Source organism: Macaca thibetana, chromosome 3, assembly GCF_024542745.1.
Source record: "Macaca thibetana thibetana isolate TM-01 chromosome 3, ASM2454274v1, whole genome shotgun sequence".
Lineage (NCBI taxonomy): Eukaryota > Metazoa > Chordata > Mammalia > Primates > Cercopithecidae > Macaca > Macaca thibetana.
The window spans coordinates 62,969,881-62,988,151 of NC_065580.1; the positions used below are offsets into that span (position 1 = coordinate 62,969,881).

The 18,271-nt window shown below is 34.8% G+C and overlaps 1 protein-coding gene across 3 annotated transcripts in view; it reads right to left on the minus strand.

Annotated features, from left to right (window-relative positions):
• The window catches only part of SEMA3E (semaphorin 3E), a 285,354-nt gene extending 274,919 nt beyond the window's left edge, over positions 1 to 10,435 (minus strand). For all 3 annotated transcript variants that reach the window (XM_050785246.1, XM_050785244.1, XM_050785243.1), the window contains exon 1: positions 9,697 to 10,435. In XM_050785246.1, the coding sequence (XP_050641203.1) occupies positions 9,697 to 9,811 (115 nt within the window). In that variant the 5' untranslated portion in view covers positions 9,812 to 10,435. The remainder of the gene's footprint in view (positions 1 to 9,696) is intronic.
• Positions 10,436 to 18,271: the final 7,836 nt, after the last annotated feature.

Here is an 18,271-nt window from a genome sequence, read left to right on the forward strand (position 1 = left end):
GTATAACAAAGGGATGAAGTGGTAAGCGACATCTAATTTCATTTGTCCCAGAAAACTTCTCTTTGAGGCATAAAAGAATTTTTCAAAATGCTTTTCCACAATCGACAAATATTAGATGTTTTCTCATCAGAACTCAATCATAGCTACAACATGCTACAATTTACACCATCAATAATCTTTTAAAATATTTAAATTATATGCTAAATTATCATCAATGTATAGGTACACTTTATATTTAATACAAAAATAAGCAGATAATGGTGATATAGTTAGATATCTATGAATCTAAGTATATTTATCAAGACAAAGGCTGTCATTTGGACATTTGACAACAACCTAGGAGATGAAGTTAAAGGAGGAATGAATGAAAACGGTAAATATGAACTTGGGGTTCCTTTGTAGCATCCTTCCACACACACAGCCCAGGGTTTCTCATAGTTGAGTCTTCACTAAGAATCACCCATAGGAATTGTTAAAACAGAGATTCCTGAGTCTCAGAATTATTGACTCAGTAGATCTGATTCAGCAGCTCCCAGGGAATGCTGATGTTGCAGTCCATGGACCACACTCTGTGTAGCATTCGTTTAACTCCAGTTTCCATAATAGTAGCATCATCTCCTGTGCAATGAAATTCAATCAAGCCATCCTGCAGGTGAATTATTTAGCAGTAGCTCTGAACCTTATAAAAAAATAAAGTTGGCCTTTATAGTTGTGTTATTTTGACCATAATATGGAAGCCAACTAAATATATGTATATTTCAATTCAATAGACACAAAAACCCAGACTGTAATTATAGCCTTTAGGAATGATTTGAAGTGAATTTATTCCATCCCCAAGGGTGTACAAAAAATTACTCCTTGCCCTGAAGGACCTTTAAATATATTTAAAAACAATTACATAAATTAGAAAGTATTATAAGATACTACAACACCGTGTCATTTATCTTTGTGATACATTTAAATTTTTTTCTACCAAAATCATACAAGATACGAAGACTGTTCATTTTTCCCTTTATAATGATGAGGAAAGGAAGCCTCAGTTCAATGATTCAGAGAGAATAAGACAGCATCAAATAAAATATACTGTAGATTCAAAAACTGGAAGTCCATACCCTTTCCACTACAACATACTATCTCCTAATACCAGTTTCAAAAGTGTTTTGGAGAAACCCTTTTGAAGCCTGGTAAGGAGAAGAAAGGAGCCCTACATTTCTATAATTGGAAAGGACCTGAGGTTCATAATAAACTTTTTGACTCAGTGTTAGAAAAAAAGCAATCAGGAGGAGTAAACAGCTATACACAATGCTGGGAGCACATTTCCTATTTGACTTTACTTCCACACGGTATCTTAAAGCCCCTCTCCATTCCCATCATTTCCTGGGAAAGAACAAATCAGGAGGGAAAGAGTCAGTGTCCTCAGCTGACCTCTATTTTCACCCTCTTTTATTCTCATTTTCTTTGCTGCTGTTCTTTTCCGGTTCTGAAGTTGATCTGGCTACCTAAAATCACCCCTGAGACTTATTCTTAGGGATTCTGTTCCACCACTCTATCCTGTAAATAAAACCCCCTTTTTATTCTGGTTCCCTAAATTAAAGCTCAAAACTCAGAGAAAACAAACCAAAAGTGCATAGAAATAGGTTTACATCAATAATATTTTAACTGACATTTAACCCGAGTTTAGCTACAGAATACTTGGCTGGCAGGCTCTGCCCTCTCCTGTGCCGTGCCCTAATTCCTCTCTTCTCCAATTGCCACAATCCTATGGTGCCTGTGAGCATCAGCTTCCCAGCAGAAAAACAGGTTGGAGAAGAGGGTACATTATCCAGGTGGCTAGTAAGCTATTTATTTAGTATTTCATTATTTCCTACATCATGGATTTAAACAAATTTTCAATACCTAGTAAGTTTAAAGTTTTTCTAAATAATTCAAAGGTCATGTTTTGTATTTATTGTGTTAAACAATAAAAAAGAAACAAATATTGAAGGTACACAGAAGGCCAATGAATACATATCTTTCACCAAAAGTATGTTTTCTTTCCCCTTTTGGCTTAAGGTGACGAAGAAATCAAAAATATTTATCTGGAAGAGAAGTAGAAGAGAAAAAGAAAGAAGGGGTGCTGCCAGTCACACAAAAGGGTAGTCACAGAATTAAGTGAAAAGAGAAAGGGAGGAGGGGGTATAGTGATAACCCAGAAATGACAAGGACATCACAAGATATATAGAAGAAGGAGGAGGAGAGGAAGAAGAGGAAAAGAAAGGGAAGGAAGAAAAAGAAGAGGAAGTAGAGAAAAAGGTGGAGGAGAGAATGTAGATGAAAGAATTCAACTGATGTATCAGGAGGGTGCCTGGAGGTCCCAGCTGTTTCACTAAATGCAGCACTGATGAGAAAGAAGGTGAATAGATAGAAAGCCCCAGCCTTTTCTCTAACATATATTATGCTAAAGGGGCCATAAATAGTTGTCCAGGATTCCTCAGTTTCATGGTATTCCTGCTCATCCCACCCCATCACCTTTTCCTTTGAAAAATACAGTTCTAAATCATTTTGTTTTATTCAGATACTCACTTGATGAGCACTTGTTGAATGCCTATGAAGTGTCAGGAGCTGTGCATGGCACCAGATATCTTACCTGTTCATCTAAGGGAAGGCAAAGTGGGAGACTTTCTTTCACTTTCCAAGTAAACAACACATGCTGAGCTGATAGCTGCCTATAGGACACTGTTTAGTTTAACTTTAGGCAGTGTGGTCTGGCCTTAGTAATATTAGCTCTATTGTGCTTCACAAAGCTGGGCCTACAATTACCTTTGTTAGTACTGTTTATTTTGTGGATTTGGTCTGTTGTCTCCAAGGTGCCATCAGATAAAATTCCAACTTTCCTTAAAGTATAAACAAAATAATTCTTACAATAACTTACAAACATGAGCGACATCTATATTCTTTGTTCCTTCTAGTTATCTACTCTAGTAAGAGCTGGTTTTCATTAAAGAAAATCTTTGCTTTTAAGTAAAAATCTGATGATTAAGGATCTCTCTTCATCCTAAGTTGTAATTTAACAATTTGCTCATGATTGCTTTTAGAATAAAAAAGAGAACAGCATAGATTAATTATCTCTGAATCTCATCTGATTTATTGAGTAATTTATAAAAAGCTTCCTAAGGGTTAAGTATTCTGCATATTAATCTGCACTATCTCATGTAATCCTTTCACATTTTTGCAGATTATGTTTTACCACTTTAAAGATGAGAAAATGCATATTCAGAAAACCTACGTAACTTGCTCATGCCGTGCAGTCAGAGGCCAGATTCAAATTAGATGTGCCTCATCCAAAGTCTAGGGTTTTTAGGCCACTGCAATTCGAATATAAGAGTGTTTTCTAGCTACTGTGTTTCCTATGCCAAGGCTACAAGCTAAATCCTTGAGCAGAGTACAGTGACGGCTGAGAGTTTAGGTACCAAGGATGGAAATGAAACACATTTCTAAGTCCCAGAAATCAGGCATGACAATAGATTTCTCTTTTATTTTTTCATACCAGTTGTGGAGGTAAGGTTACCAAGGCAAAGGACCCCTATGGTTAGAATATCCTGAAATAGGCATTAGAACCAGGGCTGAAAACTTCTCGAGTAATCAGTTGTCTTGGCCACCATAGGGGCCATGTGAAGGGAAGTTATCAGTTCCGCAGAGATGTCTTGTATTGAAATCATCACTGTTTATGACCAAAAACGTTCTCTTAATATCAGAGACTGCAACACTTGGAGTAAATGTGATATGGACATGCCCTTTTTATTCCTAGTCCAGAATATCCAGACTATAAAATATCCAGTCTTGTCACTATCATTCCTATCATGAGTGCAAAGAATAATGCTCACTTCAGACTAAGGAATTAATAATAACAATGATGTTTACTCTTATACCTCCAATGTTATGTAAGGCTTTACTGTGAAAACAAAATTATCAAAATAACCATCATCGTTTGTATAATGTATAGAGTATTACAAAGTGTCATATGTTACACTAGAAACTACTAACTTATGGCCCTATTAAAACCAAGAAAATAATCTAAATCTATTCTGCACCCTTTGGAAAACGTTATAAATGGTATAATTTTAGTTTAGTTTTGTTTTTAATTCTCAGAGACTGAAATTATAAGACTTTTTACACTGGGATGGCTACGTATGAAGGGGCATGCATGCATGCAAAGTGATATTTCTGGATTCCTGCAGACTAAATTCCTCTATTAAACCACAGAAGAGTTTTATATATGAAGATAAAGAAATACATTTTTGCACACACTCCCACTAAGAAGTCCCAATGATGATTCCTTTAAATGTCTTTGATGAAATAAAACTGATTGAGCAGACTGTTAGCAATACTTTTCACCAGTAACAACCAATTTCATGGTTTGGTGCTTTATTATGTGGTCATAGAACTGAGGCCACCAAGTGATCTCATCCCAGAAAGAAACAGAGGCCCTCTCTATGTAATACTCTCAGCTCTGACTAGATGACAAATCTGACCTGGATAGCAAAACAACAATATGGCAACATAATTTTTGTAAAGAATATTTCATTATGACATCACAGCTGTTGAATATATTTATTAATAAAGAACAGGCATTGGTTATATATTATGTATAGAATACTTTCCTTGCAAAGCAGAAAAAAAAAAATGGTTTGATACACATACATTTTCCACTCCAAAACTGGCCCAGTTCACATATAAATTCCAGTTACTATTTTTTTCTAACGCAGACCTTCCCTCACCCTATTTCTATACTAAAAGATAACTGTTTTCCCACTGTAAAGTGCAACATCCAGATAAGAATTTAATAATTCATAGAACCATTCGGGGACTTTCAATGTGATACATGGACAATATTTGTCTGTAGCAAATATAAAAACACAAATAATAGCACTATCTAAAATTCTTAGGAAGACTCTCTCCACAGAAAGCATATTTTGTATAAACCAGACTCAACGAAACATATTGTAATTCCTCACAATTTATCCAGTGGTATTTTTTATAATATAAGCTATTTCTTAATAAATCCACCACTTAATTCTCACTGTCTCTCCCTGAAGCTCTGGGCACATAGGCTATTGTTTCCTCCTGGGTCCTATTTCATCACTCTGCTTATGAATCATAAGACCAGTTTTTATTTACTAGCACCCAGAGATGTGTGACTAATGTCACTATTGATAATACCAAGCTATTGGAAGAGGAACCAAAGCTATGAGCTGGGTCAGGAAAAACTGGCTCAGTCACTACCTCATTTTTTATTTGCCTTGGGTATAAAATAAATACCACGGCCTCCAGAATGATCATTCAGAATGTTTACTTAACATTGTGCTCTTTTAGAATTCTCTGTCAATTATTTTCTTGTAAATGGAATGAATTCTAAAACGTGTGTTGTAGAGTGAATACATGTAACAAATGGATATATGTACACTACAGCAAAAAAAAAAAATATAGGCCATGAAACTTGGAAAATGCACAGACAATGTAATCATCTTCTGAGTTATTATAACTAGAGGTCAAAGATATGGAAGATGAGATTTGGAGTGAGTGCAATCTATCAAGATAAATCATATGTTTTATGCTATTTAAGAGCAAGTTTATTCTGTCTTCTATATTAGCATTATCCTAGCACTTGTTGAAATATAAACTCATACCATTTTCAAGGTTTTTCTCTTTAGGACCTGTTTCCTTCCAATACTCTCACTTTGTATCAGTCTTCAAAAACATTAATAATATAAATAGTTTTTAGGTGATAAGGTACATTCACAGATATTGTTGCTCCACTTGATTATCTCAAAAACCCAGTAAAATATACAGGCAAAATACCATTACTACCCCTATTTTCAAATAGAGGAAACTGAGATGCAGACAATTAATTATCATTATTTTAAGTGGGAAGTACTAGAGCTGGAGTAGAGGCCTCTGATTTCAAATCCTGAGCTCTCTGAACTATGATAAATCTGTATTTAATTGGTTATAATACCCAATACAGATACACTAATTAACACTCTATTGCAAGTTCTATCTGCATAAGTATATATTCCATGTTTAAATCTACATGTGTAGTGTTAACATATTTTAGGAATGTTCTTCTGCCATATTCATGCCTTTATTTAACTGTCTCTTCACCAACTATTCTAGGAGAACATATTATGCTTAAGCAGCCATTCTCCTTGATTTCTGCAATAGCATTCATCCTTATTGAGACTTCAAACACCTAGCCTGTCTGTCAAGCTCCCATGATTGAATTTCTGGGGCTTTCCATGTACATTGGTATTTCTTTCTCAACATAGGTCTTGGCTTATTTGTTTTTTCTTCTCTGAGCTCCATTATCAAGAAGCTTATTTTTACCTTCCCTGTAACCTCATTAGTGCAGGATGGTGAAAGATAAGGAGAGAACAGATATCAACAAAGGGAAGTAGATGAATCCACCAGGACTCTTCTCCCTTCATTCTCTCCTTCCTTGGTTTCTGTCCTGAGGACCACAGTATTTTTCAAGGACACCCTTGGGGGAGAATATTAAAATTTTGCATTAATCTCACCAATGTTACCCTATTGAGCTGGGATAAAGTTAGCTATAATGCATAACTATTCATGAACTTTTAAATATTTGCCTGATATAGCCAAATTCAACTCGAATCTTGACTGAAAATTTTTACAAAGCAGGACAGCATCTTGCCATCTTAATCTTTGCTACATTTTTACTTATTAATGTAATTTACCTTGTAACTAGAAAATACATTAAAAGATTTATGTATTGCCTCAACAAGAGTAATTATCTCATCATTTTATCTACCAGACTTGCCCTAAGCCAGTATATTTTCTTAATATTAGCGTGGAGTGAGATATTCAGTTAGAAGAGGAAGGGATTCAATATTATCCCATTGGGGTACAAGGCAGTAGGAAATCAACTAGAAAATATTCCACACCTCATATTACCCTTATACCTTGTCTCCTTCTCTCTCTCTCTGCCTCTCTCTCTCTCTCTCTCTCTCTGTCTTTTCTCCTCTTTAATCCTAATGATCCCTTCCTTTCCAGCTCTAGTTAAGAACATGTGTAGTTAAGAAATAGTAATGGAGAATGAAGGGGAGAGGAAAAGGGCAAATCTCTGGACCTTTTTTTTTTTCTGAACATATTTTTATACAATTTAACTCAAACTCTGTATATGATAAACTTTCTCCTCCTCCTTGAGAAGAAACAATAGGTTTGTGTTTTCAAATGCCATCTTAAAAGTGAAGAATATGAGAAAAATGCCTGCCTTTCTCCCATACAGCTTAGATCATGAACTGTGAAAAGAATTTCTGAATTATTCTAGTAGGCTACCTCCAGGGAACCTCCTGGATTTCCCTGCTAGTGGTCAGGCAGCAGTGCAGAGGTGTTATATTACATATACCTAGTGCCTCTTATATTGAAAGATTATAAACTCATTTATATATTAATTATCTTAATTCACTCACTACTGAACATTTGCCATTACTGACATTATTCAAGACCACGAAAGAATAATCTGCAATATCTTATTCCTAGTTTATGAAGACCTCTAAAATATTCACTGAATTCCAGAGTGTAGAGAGATAAATGGGCTGTTCCTATTATATTGGTGGGACTGAATACTCTGCTCTGACAGTGTATATGCTCTTCTTTTCACTAAGGCCCCTGAGGTGCAGTAGGCATTGGCTGCTTCAGGTAGCATCTCCAGTGTGATCTCTTAGCTGACTTCACTAACAAAATTGCACAAGTAGGAACATTCCATTTTCAGGTAACTCTCTCTATTCTGCCTTTGTATAAAAACATCATATTGTGCATTTTCAGCTGGTTCCACTAAATTCAAAGGTAAAGGAAATCCTGTGGGAGTTTTCAGTCTAGTGTACATATAGATACTAGCAGTTTTACTCTCACACCATATGACACCACTCATAACATCAGTTACAATTATTTCTTTGATTAAAAGTGACATAATAAAGACAAACTCAATAGCAGTATTATGCATAACATTTACTTGTATCGGAGAACTTTGGTATTCTTTGATCAAATTATTAACTCTCTTATGAAATATTAAAATGTGACCTGTTGGAAAACACACTGATATTGAACCATGAAAACACAAGTACCCCAATAACAAGGTATAAAAGATTAATACTAGATGTAACAGTATTGTAGCTTGCAAAAACCGGTAGCTTGTCCATTCATCTACATAAGAAAAACAATCAATTTATATTTTTTTGCATCTTTATTTGTCCATATTCCATCACATCAAATTTGTACATCTTGACATCTTTGATGATAAACTTCTTTGGAATAGGCATTTTGATACATACCATGCTACATCTTCCCAAGTTAAAAGATTAGTGTTAATTCTGGGCACTATATTTTAAACACTTTGCCAATTTAGTATCAATGTGTTTCTTAAATTTGTATTATCTACTAGATAGTATTATAGGAAATGTATTTAAACTAAGAAAATATCCATAGTTTTAACTACTCTAAAAATGAAAAATTTCTATAACATTTAGTGAAGATTGTCCAGTAAAAAGACAAAAAGACCAAACATGTCACATAAAATCGAGGACTCCCTTTTTGTTTCTCCAGACAAATATTCTACCTATACTTAGAAAATGCAAGCTTCTGTTCCTTCTACAGTGGGGGTCAATTTAAAGCTTACACAATTGAAAAATGATTCTTATGTAATCCTGAGTATTACATCTGCTTTCTGTCTCAATGTCTCAATGGCTGGTGATAATAAATACTTATTTGCTGACAATTTATTCTGAACTTATTTTAAGTCAGCAAAGTCACTTTCTCTGAGCATGGTTTTGTTTATTGATTGTTTGTTTACAGGAGGAGTTATCAAACATATTCATGACTGGCTTGTATTGGTCCTGATGCAAAATCTATCTTTTAATCATTTATTTATGAGTTTAATGTTGCTTTACAAGACAACTGTAGAATGAAATATTTAAACATTCGCTGTTAGACAGATCTTCATTAAGGCAATATAAATTAACACTACAAATGCTAGTGAATACTAATACTTTAATCAATATTAGCCATTTTACAAGCATTGTCATAAACTATTTTGCTTTGCCACACATGAAAAAATTCTAATAATCAATTGCACTGGAAAACTAATTTATATTAGTTGTTAATCATTTTAATTACATGATGATGACAGTTATTATGGATAGGGCATCATTTTTCTCCTCAGGAATTTTCTTTCCTCCTCCTCTTACCTCCATTATGCAAACAAAACAAAACAAAACAAAAACAAAAAGAACAAATTGCACCCCTATTTCTATAGCCCTTCCCTAGCATCCTTGTTTCTCACATGCATAAACTGATATTTAAATACCTACTGTTAACTTGGTGGATTCAGCCTCTCAAGGCTATTTACAACCTGCTTCCTCCCTTCCTGTGTTCCCTCTGCCAGTGAGTGAACTCCTCATTAATAAAACCCAGTATTTACAGACAAAAATAACATCTCTAAGTTGACATGTGATTTTGCACTGTTTTCAGATGAGGTGAGTATGACATATTAGTCAGAGGTACTTAGAATTTTAGGTCAGTTTTGCAATAAATTTTTCAGGTGCATTTTAAAGGTCTTTGAAGACCATAAGCCTATGTTAAACGACTTTCTTTTTCTTTTTCTTTTTCTTTTAAACAAAAGGATCTGGAAAGGTAACCTACCTTTATGTGACAGGCGTAACCGGGGGTGGGTAGTATCAGCTGTATGACCTCCTGTCCAAAGCTCCAGTAAGTAACCCCACAGGAGCAAGGTGATAATGTACCCGGCGGATGCCATGCTGCCGTGTTCACCGTCCAAGCCCTCGCTCCTCACTTTAAGGAGGGTCTGAGTTTTACTTAGGACTTCCCTCCAGGGGCAGCGTGCGAGAGGCTTTGTCAGAAATCGAACGCGTTGTCATCAGAAAGCACAGTTCCGAAGTGCCATTTGTCAGGCTGTATTTGGCTATGTAAAACCTTTCTTTCCTCAGGACAGTTGTTTATAAGCCGGGAGCAAGAGGACATTCCAAAGAGTGAGTCTTCAGAGCCATGTCCTGTCTAGAGCTCTCTTCAGCAACTACGCCGGTAGATTCAGGAAGAAGCTGTATTTCTCAGTCACTTAGGCAAAGCTGTTCATTCAGGAAAAAAAAAAAAAAAAACCGAGCACACGCACACGCACACGCACTCCCTTCTCCCGTGGAGGTCCTCTCTTCGGGCTCCTGGAAGCCTCTCAGAAGTCAGCCTCTTGCACTGACTTGCCAAACTGCTAGTTTTAATTCACCTTTCACCTTGCTAATTAAAAACAAGAAGTGCCATTCCCTCTAGGAGTCGCAGGATCCACCCAGCAGGGATGCAGTCTGTCAGTGGCTGTTTACAGGAAAGTTCAGGCAGGGTTGAGCAGCGTACTTGCTGTTTCTAGGAAGTATTTCTGGTCCACGTGCCCCGCTCCCATCCTCCCTCCCAGTCATAACCAGCCCCACGTTACTCAGCAGCTGGAGAGAACTCCACATTTTGATGGGGGAAATGGGGAGTTCGGGAGGGGTGATGACACATAACAGGCTAATTATTTAAGAATAGGTGACAGACAAGGATGTGGCATCAGAAAGCGCTTTTAAATTCTTACCAAGATAAATTGACCTAAGTTGAATAAATCCAACTTCTTTTTAAAATAATCTGTTTGTAACCATCCAGGATCCAAATTCTGTTTTTCACTGTTGCCATATAGGTATTTTCAAAATTCAGTCTTTTTGTATTGCTTATATCTTAGGGATGCTATTTTTAAAGTCTTTGAAGAAAAATGTGTTCCAAGAGCCTGAAAAAAAAAATTCATCTGTGATTGTCTCATAAATTTGTTAGAAATAATAAATTATTTACGTAAGCAAATTCGTCAAATGAAATTAAAAGCAAATCCTTTTTCCTAAAGCAATTCCTAAATTTTACTTCAAATTTAAGAATGTTGAAGTAATTTCCCCCAAGTAGGGTAACTGGTAAAGTCGAGGTTCACCACCCAAGGGATTTCTCTAAAGCAGGTATTAGAAAACTTAGAATGTGAAATACCTTAGGATTCAACTTCTATGCATTTCCAGAGTTGATTTTTCAAGACACTGTGTTTGTGTAAATAAGCTTAACACAATAGGTCAACTTTACAATCTACCTTCAATCAATCTCAAAAACGAAGCCAAACACTCTGGAGCTGTTGGCATGGAAATGAATGGTATTATGTTAAGATACCAATAAACTTGAATAGATGTTTCGTTTGACAGTGGAGAGTTAAATGGTAAACCCTGATCTCAACTATGATAATTTCTTCTTATTCTGTATTTTAAATGCTAATAGTTAGGAACACTTTTTGAGAATTATGTTTTAAAATCATGAAACTGCAACAAAAAGATAACATAAGTCACCTTGATATTTTTGCATTATATAGAAACAAATGTACAGCCAGGCATTCTCTACCCATTTTTCTCATCATGAGATGTTCTTGTACAAGCAGAGTATATTTAGCAAAATGTAAATGTCACTGGATATTATAAATAATTAGATTTCCAAGGTCTACAAAAGATAGCAAACTCTAAACATTATTTAACAGTAAAACAACATGAAGTATTTAGAGACTTTTAACCTAAAAATATGCTTGCATATTTTAAAAGCCAGTCTGATGAGCTATAGACCTAAAGGTTGCTCTAAATGTGATACATTGTACCTTCAAAATTCTCTTTTGCTTTCTTCTAGGATGGAAGCAAATGACAAAATAAATAGCAGCTATTATACATGTTATCTAACAGTGGGATTATAGGAAAAGTATATGTGGTGCCTATACCTTTTATTGCAAATTCATGGCTACTCTCACATAACTGAAATTCTACTTAAGATTGCACAGTGCCTGTCCTAACTCTACTATAGAATTGAGACAATGTGAGACATTACAATCATTTCATTAGTACACAAAATATGCACCTCTAAAATGTTGACAAGAGAATAAATGTTATGAATGCCAAGATTTGTCTTCGGATTTATGTGTCATCCTTCAGATTAAGTTGGAGCAAGTTAGAAGTAAATGCCAGAATAATGGGTTCTTTAGATTCCTCAAAATGTGCTTTGGCTTATCTACCAGTTGCCAATGTCCTTACTTATTTCTTTTAACTCCTCTTTATGTCTTTTTACTTTTATCTTTATCCTATAGAAAATATATAGATGATGCCAAAAAATGACTGTTAGGAAAACTAAACATTCAGAACTATCTATAGCCTCAGATTCCCCCATGTGGCATTAGCAGTGGAATAAAGAGTCTTTGGGACAAAATTAGTCATCTACATCATAAAATAAAACAAGAATAATCCTCAGAAGCAGAATCATCAAATAATTTATCATCTAAACAAGACTTTTTTTGAGAATAAAAGAGGCTGCTTTTAATAATTACATACAAATCAATAATACTATAGACAAATGACAACATCAAAATCTGAACCCTTGGGACCCTTTTCTAGATACTCTTGGGAAACAAGGAAATAGAAAATTAACAACAACAACAACAACTGACTTACCACCAACAGTGAGGGAAGAGCTTTAGTGGACTGAAAAACTTTGGAGTTACCAATAATATTGGGTGATGTTACTGTATTTGATTTGAGAGGATTCAGGCTAGCAGTTTGAACAATATCAGACAAGGAGAACCAGGTGAGAAAATAAATGCCAATTAGGAAGGTACTGCTTGCCAGATCAAGGGTTTTATTCCAAAATCCCTCATTCTTGCTAGTCTTACATCATTGTATGAAGAGCAATCTCAGTCTGGTAGAAGAAGGAGAAAAGAAAGAAAAGAAAATTGGGTGTTCATCAGGAGTTCCAGTCTCCCCCATGATGGGTTCCATCACTGGTTCTCCAATTTCAACAGCAGAAAGTCAACTAGCTTCTAGAACAAGCCTTCCCAGGAGGCAATCCCATACCATCTGCTGCTGAATCAACCTCAGGTCCTTGTTAAAGAACAGCCTGCTATGCCCCACCTCATGTTCCCAGTTTGCCTGAAATTTCACATGCTAAAATTTGTGTTTGACAGACCTTCCTTTAGGGCAGTGTTACCAACACTTTAGGCATCTGTTTACCACATTCACCATTTTTGATATAATATGTAGTATTTGCAATTAAACTTAATTTAATATAAAATGAAACCATTACCTCATAGACTTGATGTCCTACTTGTATTTTTCAAATATATGCAAAAACCAAACAGTAGTAAAAGTTTATTTCTGCGTGACTTAAAATTATCTTGCATACTGTGGGAGACAGTACTCATCAATATTCCTTCAATATCGTATCATCAATATTCATTCCTGGGCATATGGGAAACTATACTTTCCAGCTCCTTGGCAGTCATGTGAATTCACTTGACTAATTCTAGCCAAAGAAATATGAGCAGAAGTGATATGTATCACATCTGGGCTGAGGCTGTGAAATACTCCTAAGAAATCATTTGGTCTTTCTGAAGCCCTTTCTGTAGCAAAAGAGGATAACTTACATTGAAATGGTGGCATGATGAAATTGAATCATCTTAGATTACTAAATCACCACTGGAGACAGCTACTCTAGAAAGTTATTCAGACCCACAAGAGACTTTGTATGAATGGGAGGAAACATGTTATGTTAAGCTGCTTAGTTTATTTGTTACCACAGCAGAGCGTAGCCTCTCCTGACTAAATGCACACACTGTACCTACTGTGCTTTAGGGAACGTGCTTTTGGACAAACTTACAGCATTAACAAGTTGCTGACAGTGTATTACGGTGTATTCCATTCTATGTGCCACTAAAACTTACTTCAGCAGCAGCATACAGACAGGGAGAGATGTGGATACTTGAGAGCCAAGTAAGAGGTAAAGTAATTCCCTGTGCCACTTGTAGAATGGGGTGGAATATGCCTTTAGCTTTTGCAGTTGAACATTTACACAAAAATGATGACATATATATTATTTATAGGTGGACAACATCACATAGTACTACATCTGAAGAACATTATGATTAAAAACAGTAAAATCAAAGTATCAAAATGGCAATGATAATTATCCTTTTTATAACTAAAGACAGTAATACATAAATTTTATAAATCTATAAGGGCTTAAGATACTTAGATAACATAACTTCTCTGTGGTAGTTATGGCATTTCAGCTTCACTAATCCCTCTGCTATTCCTGCTAGCCCTGCTATCCCAATGACCTCCAGTCTGGAGCACCTCAAATGTCCCACCAATAAGACCTGCTGTTGCTGCTGCTGCCACCATTGCTGCTTCTGGGTTTTACAGGTCAGGACTGCTGATGCTTGCATCGGTCATTCTATTCATATGCCTTATATCACAGAATTTGTAAAGGATCTAGAGTCTAGATTGACTGTTTCACACATTCAGTGATTCAGGTAGATAAGGACAGATAACTATATTACTCCTGATTTGTGTGCTCCTAAGGGTAGTCCCAGAGAATGGCATTCCATCAATTAGTACCATATAAGATCCAATCATTCACCTGCCTGAAACAGGTTTGGCTAATGTTATTTTGATGTTATCATTTGGATGGCTGACAATCCAATAAGTTGGCCTTGTATTTTTCCATTTTGACCAGCTATTCTAAAAAGCAAAAAAGACTCATAAAATTTTAATGAAATTGCTCTCATAAAATTTTAAAATTCTTTGTTTCGGACTTATACTAGGTTTATTCTCATTTTCTTTTAGGTCTTTAATAATAAAGAAAAGCAGAAGCAGCATTTGGAGCCATGTATCAGCTTTAATGAACTTTAATCAAAGAGCAGTCATGATTTTCCTGCCTTTTTATGGCAAAATGAAAAGATTAATTCTGAAAATTCTATAATATACAGGCCCTGGGAGGTTTACCTATACTCTTCCTTATAGATTATAGATAATTCCTTAAAGAGACAGAACTCCAATCAGTTGCTTTAAAAAATCTAACATTCTACTTAAAAAAGAAAAAATCTAACATTCTAAAAAAACTTCTATAATATGTTATAATAGATGAGTTTCTATGTCTTTTGTTATACATATTTGTGAGTTATTGGTGGCACCAGCAGTGAATTGGTTATATTATGTTATTATTACTCAACATCTAGCACTATATTCCAAACTGATTCCACTTTAAAAGGAATAAAAATGATTACTGTTAAGTTTTTATTCCCTATATGCTAGGCAGCATGCAAGGCATATTCGTATAAAATCCAGTTAAACCCAGAAAATCACTTGATGCGATAGGTACCATTTTTATAGTCATTTACACAAAACAGAATGTAGGACACAGATGTCGGTAACTTAGTTAGTTGGTTAACTGCTTAGTTAATAACTTGCCTGAAGAGAAACACCAGTAAGCAGCATAATCGCCATTTTAAATCCAGACACCAGGGTCCATGTTCCAACCATTCCAATTTTTTTTTTTAGAGAATATGATTTAAGAAAGACTTCATATTAGTTCTCCAAATACTATACTAGTAGGAACTTATCCTTAATAAATGCTAATCATGAACTATATAGAGTTTTAAAATAAAAACCTTTCAAAGCAGTTGGTGCTTCAACAATCAGTGTCTGTGATTGAACTCAGCAAATAAAGTCCTATATTCCAGGTTGTGTCAGATGGCAGAACACATTCTCTGTGATTTCCAGAGTGACCAGCTGCACACATATTAGTGATTTCGTTAGTTAATTGAATACCGACCCCTGTAGGCTTTTGGGTTTTGGCTAGTCTTTCAGGCTTGGCAAACACGAATAACAGGATGGCTAAATAACGTAGGGAAAATTATTGAAGAACAAATTCCTAAGGGAACTAAGAAAATAAATGTTTTAAGAAAAATTGTCAGGTAATAATGGTTATTCTTATTTCTGGAAATATATATACATATATAAATATCTGAAGAAATGCACAGAGAGAAAGACACATATTTCTAGTTATGGTCACAAAAGAAGAAAGAAGTTTCCAAGAAAAGGTTTAAGGGTAATAAATCATTTACACATAGTTACTGATGTTTAGATTATTTTGTCCAAAAGATTCCAACATTTTCAAACAATGTTACCACTAATGTACCTAAACTAAAGACAACATTTTATACTCTGTCCACTTAAGAAATTGACTCACTATGAAACCAATAATAAATGCCATAAACTTCAGTAAAGAAGTTATCCACTGATTTCTTTAATCTTATTCTAGACTTTAAGACTGCCCATGTGTTTTTTTCTTCCTGGCAATAAGTGATCTAACTGTTTGACAAGCAGTTTCTGAGTTGTGTACTTGAAAAAAAAATAAGGGATGGAGGGAGGCAGAAAAAAAGAGGAGAAAGAAGAAAGGAAGGGAGGGAGGAATGTAAATCATAATTCAATGTAATACATTTCTAATTTTTCTCTTTTTTTCCAAGTTCTGTGTCCTCTTTCATATTCTCTATAATCTCCATTATTTTTCAACTGCCCTTGTTAATGCCATACCCAAACCAGTTGGTACTGAGTGATTTATTCAATAAATATTTATTCAGTTTGTATTATTTGCAAGGCAATATACAAGGGCTTAAGATACTTAGATACCAAACATCAGTCTCTTCTTGATCATTATTTGGAGCACTTCTTTAGTTGCTCAGATTCTCTTGATAGAGGATGAAGGTTCAATTGTCAGCGTAAAGTGAAGAAAACAATTACATTCCATCACAAAAGACGAGGAAGGATTTAGATAAAACCAATGCAATTATCCATTAGTCAGCTGTCAAGAAACTGAGCAAAATGACCAAATATTGTGTAATATTTTATTGCATTTTCAACTGTCATACAATTGGCAGAGAGATGTAAAATTTTACATATCACATAAAACTGACATAAACTCAATGAATATGCCTGTTTTACATTAAAGAGGAACATACATTGACTTTAAAGTTGTGAAGAATATGACTGAAAATAGGAATATTCAAAATAAATTATATTTTGGCTTTGAAAGTGAATTTTATAGTTCAAAGGAATCACAATGACCAAGGAGAAAACCTGGCAGAAGGCCTATGAAGCCCCTTCTCCCCACCCTCCACCACCCCATAAGGACTTCCTCTCCTTAACGTAATTCCAAATAACCATCCATGGAAGAGACAACACATGGAAAAAAGAATGTGATGTTGGTGAGATCCCAAAGATGGAACAAGAAATCTAAAATTATTATTTTTGCCACCTTTTATTCAGCTTTACTATAATTTCTAAAAATGATTTGGCAAATCATTTTGTACACGAACCAGATGATTGTTGTAAATGAGCCAGATTTTGCATAAGCAAGGATTTCAGGTACAGCGCCTCTTTGTTCGAATCTGTTGTTTTACTATTGGGGTTATTTTTGATGGGCGATATGAGTGGTTATTTCGCATTACTAGGTAGTTCTGGCTTCTCATGCTCCAGTGCATAACACTAGCACCATGTGGAGGCCAGGACTGGTACTACATGTTTTCAGTTGTCGAGGAAATATAGTTACAAGCCTATTTATGCTCACAATTTGTTTCTTATAACAAAATTAATAATTTGCTTTATTAAGTGATAATATGACACTTTATGTTCTGAAAATAGCTAGTTTTCAAGAATGGGTCTTACTAGTTAAGGGTGAAATTTTTAAGTGTTAACAGCAAGAATTCTGTTCAGGAAATATGCTTAACAAGTGGCTCAGAATGTTTAAAAGATGACCATAAATATATCAGAAACAAAGGTGATAAATAGACAAATATGTTTTATGAAAATGTATTGATTAAAATTTAGCAAACTCAGTTAAGTTTTATAGTTTAGAAAACTCTAAATTGAATCAGTCCTGATTTTTAACTATCATGTCTCATACTTAAAGCATCTCTACTGTTACTGCTACGATGAGACAATGATATAATTCCTGCATGTCCTCTTTGTATAATCACATGTTTATAGTAAGCAATAAATAATGCAAAAATATGAACAAAATATAAACTGTTCTAACCCCTAACCTCATTCCTCTTGATTGTCAAAAAATAAAAACAAAATAATAAAACAATATGTTTCCCTTGAGATCGAAATAGAAAAAATATTTTCAACCTAGAATTTTACTTTGTATTATATAGGACTAAGAAATTATCATGTTTCCAAAGAGAAATTAGTGTATGTGCGCAGAGCTATGCCTAAAATTAATTGCAGGAGAATTTCAATGCATTGTTTAATGATCTCAAGGTAGATCACTAATCATTATTGAGAAAAGTTATAAAAATGGAATTTCAATTAAAACTCTACTGTATGAAATT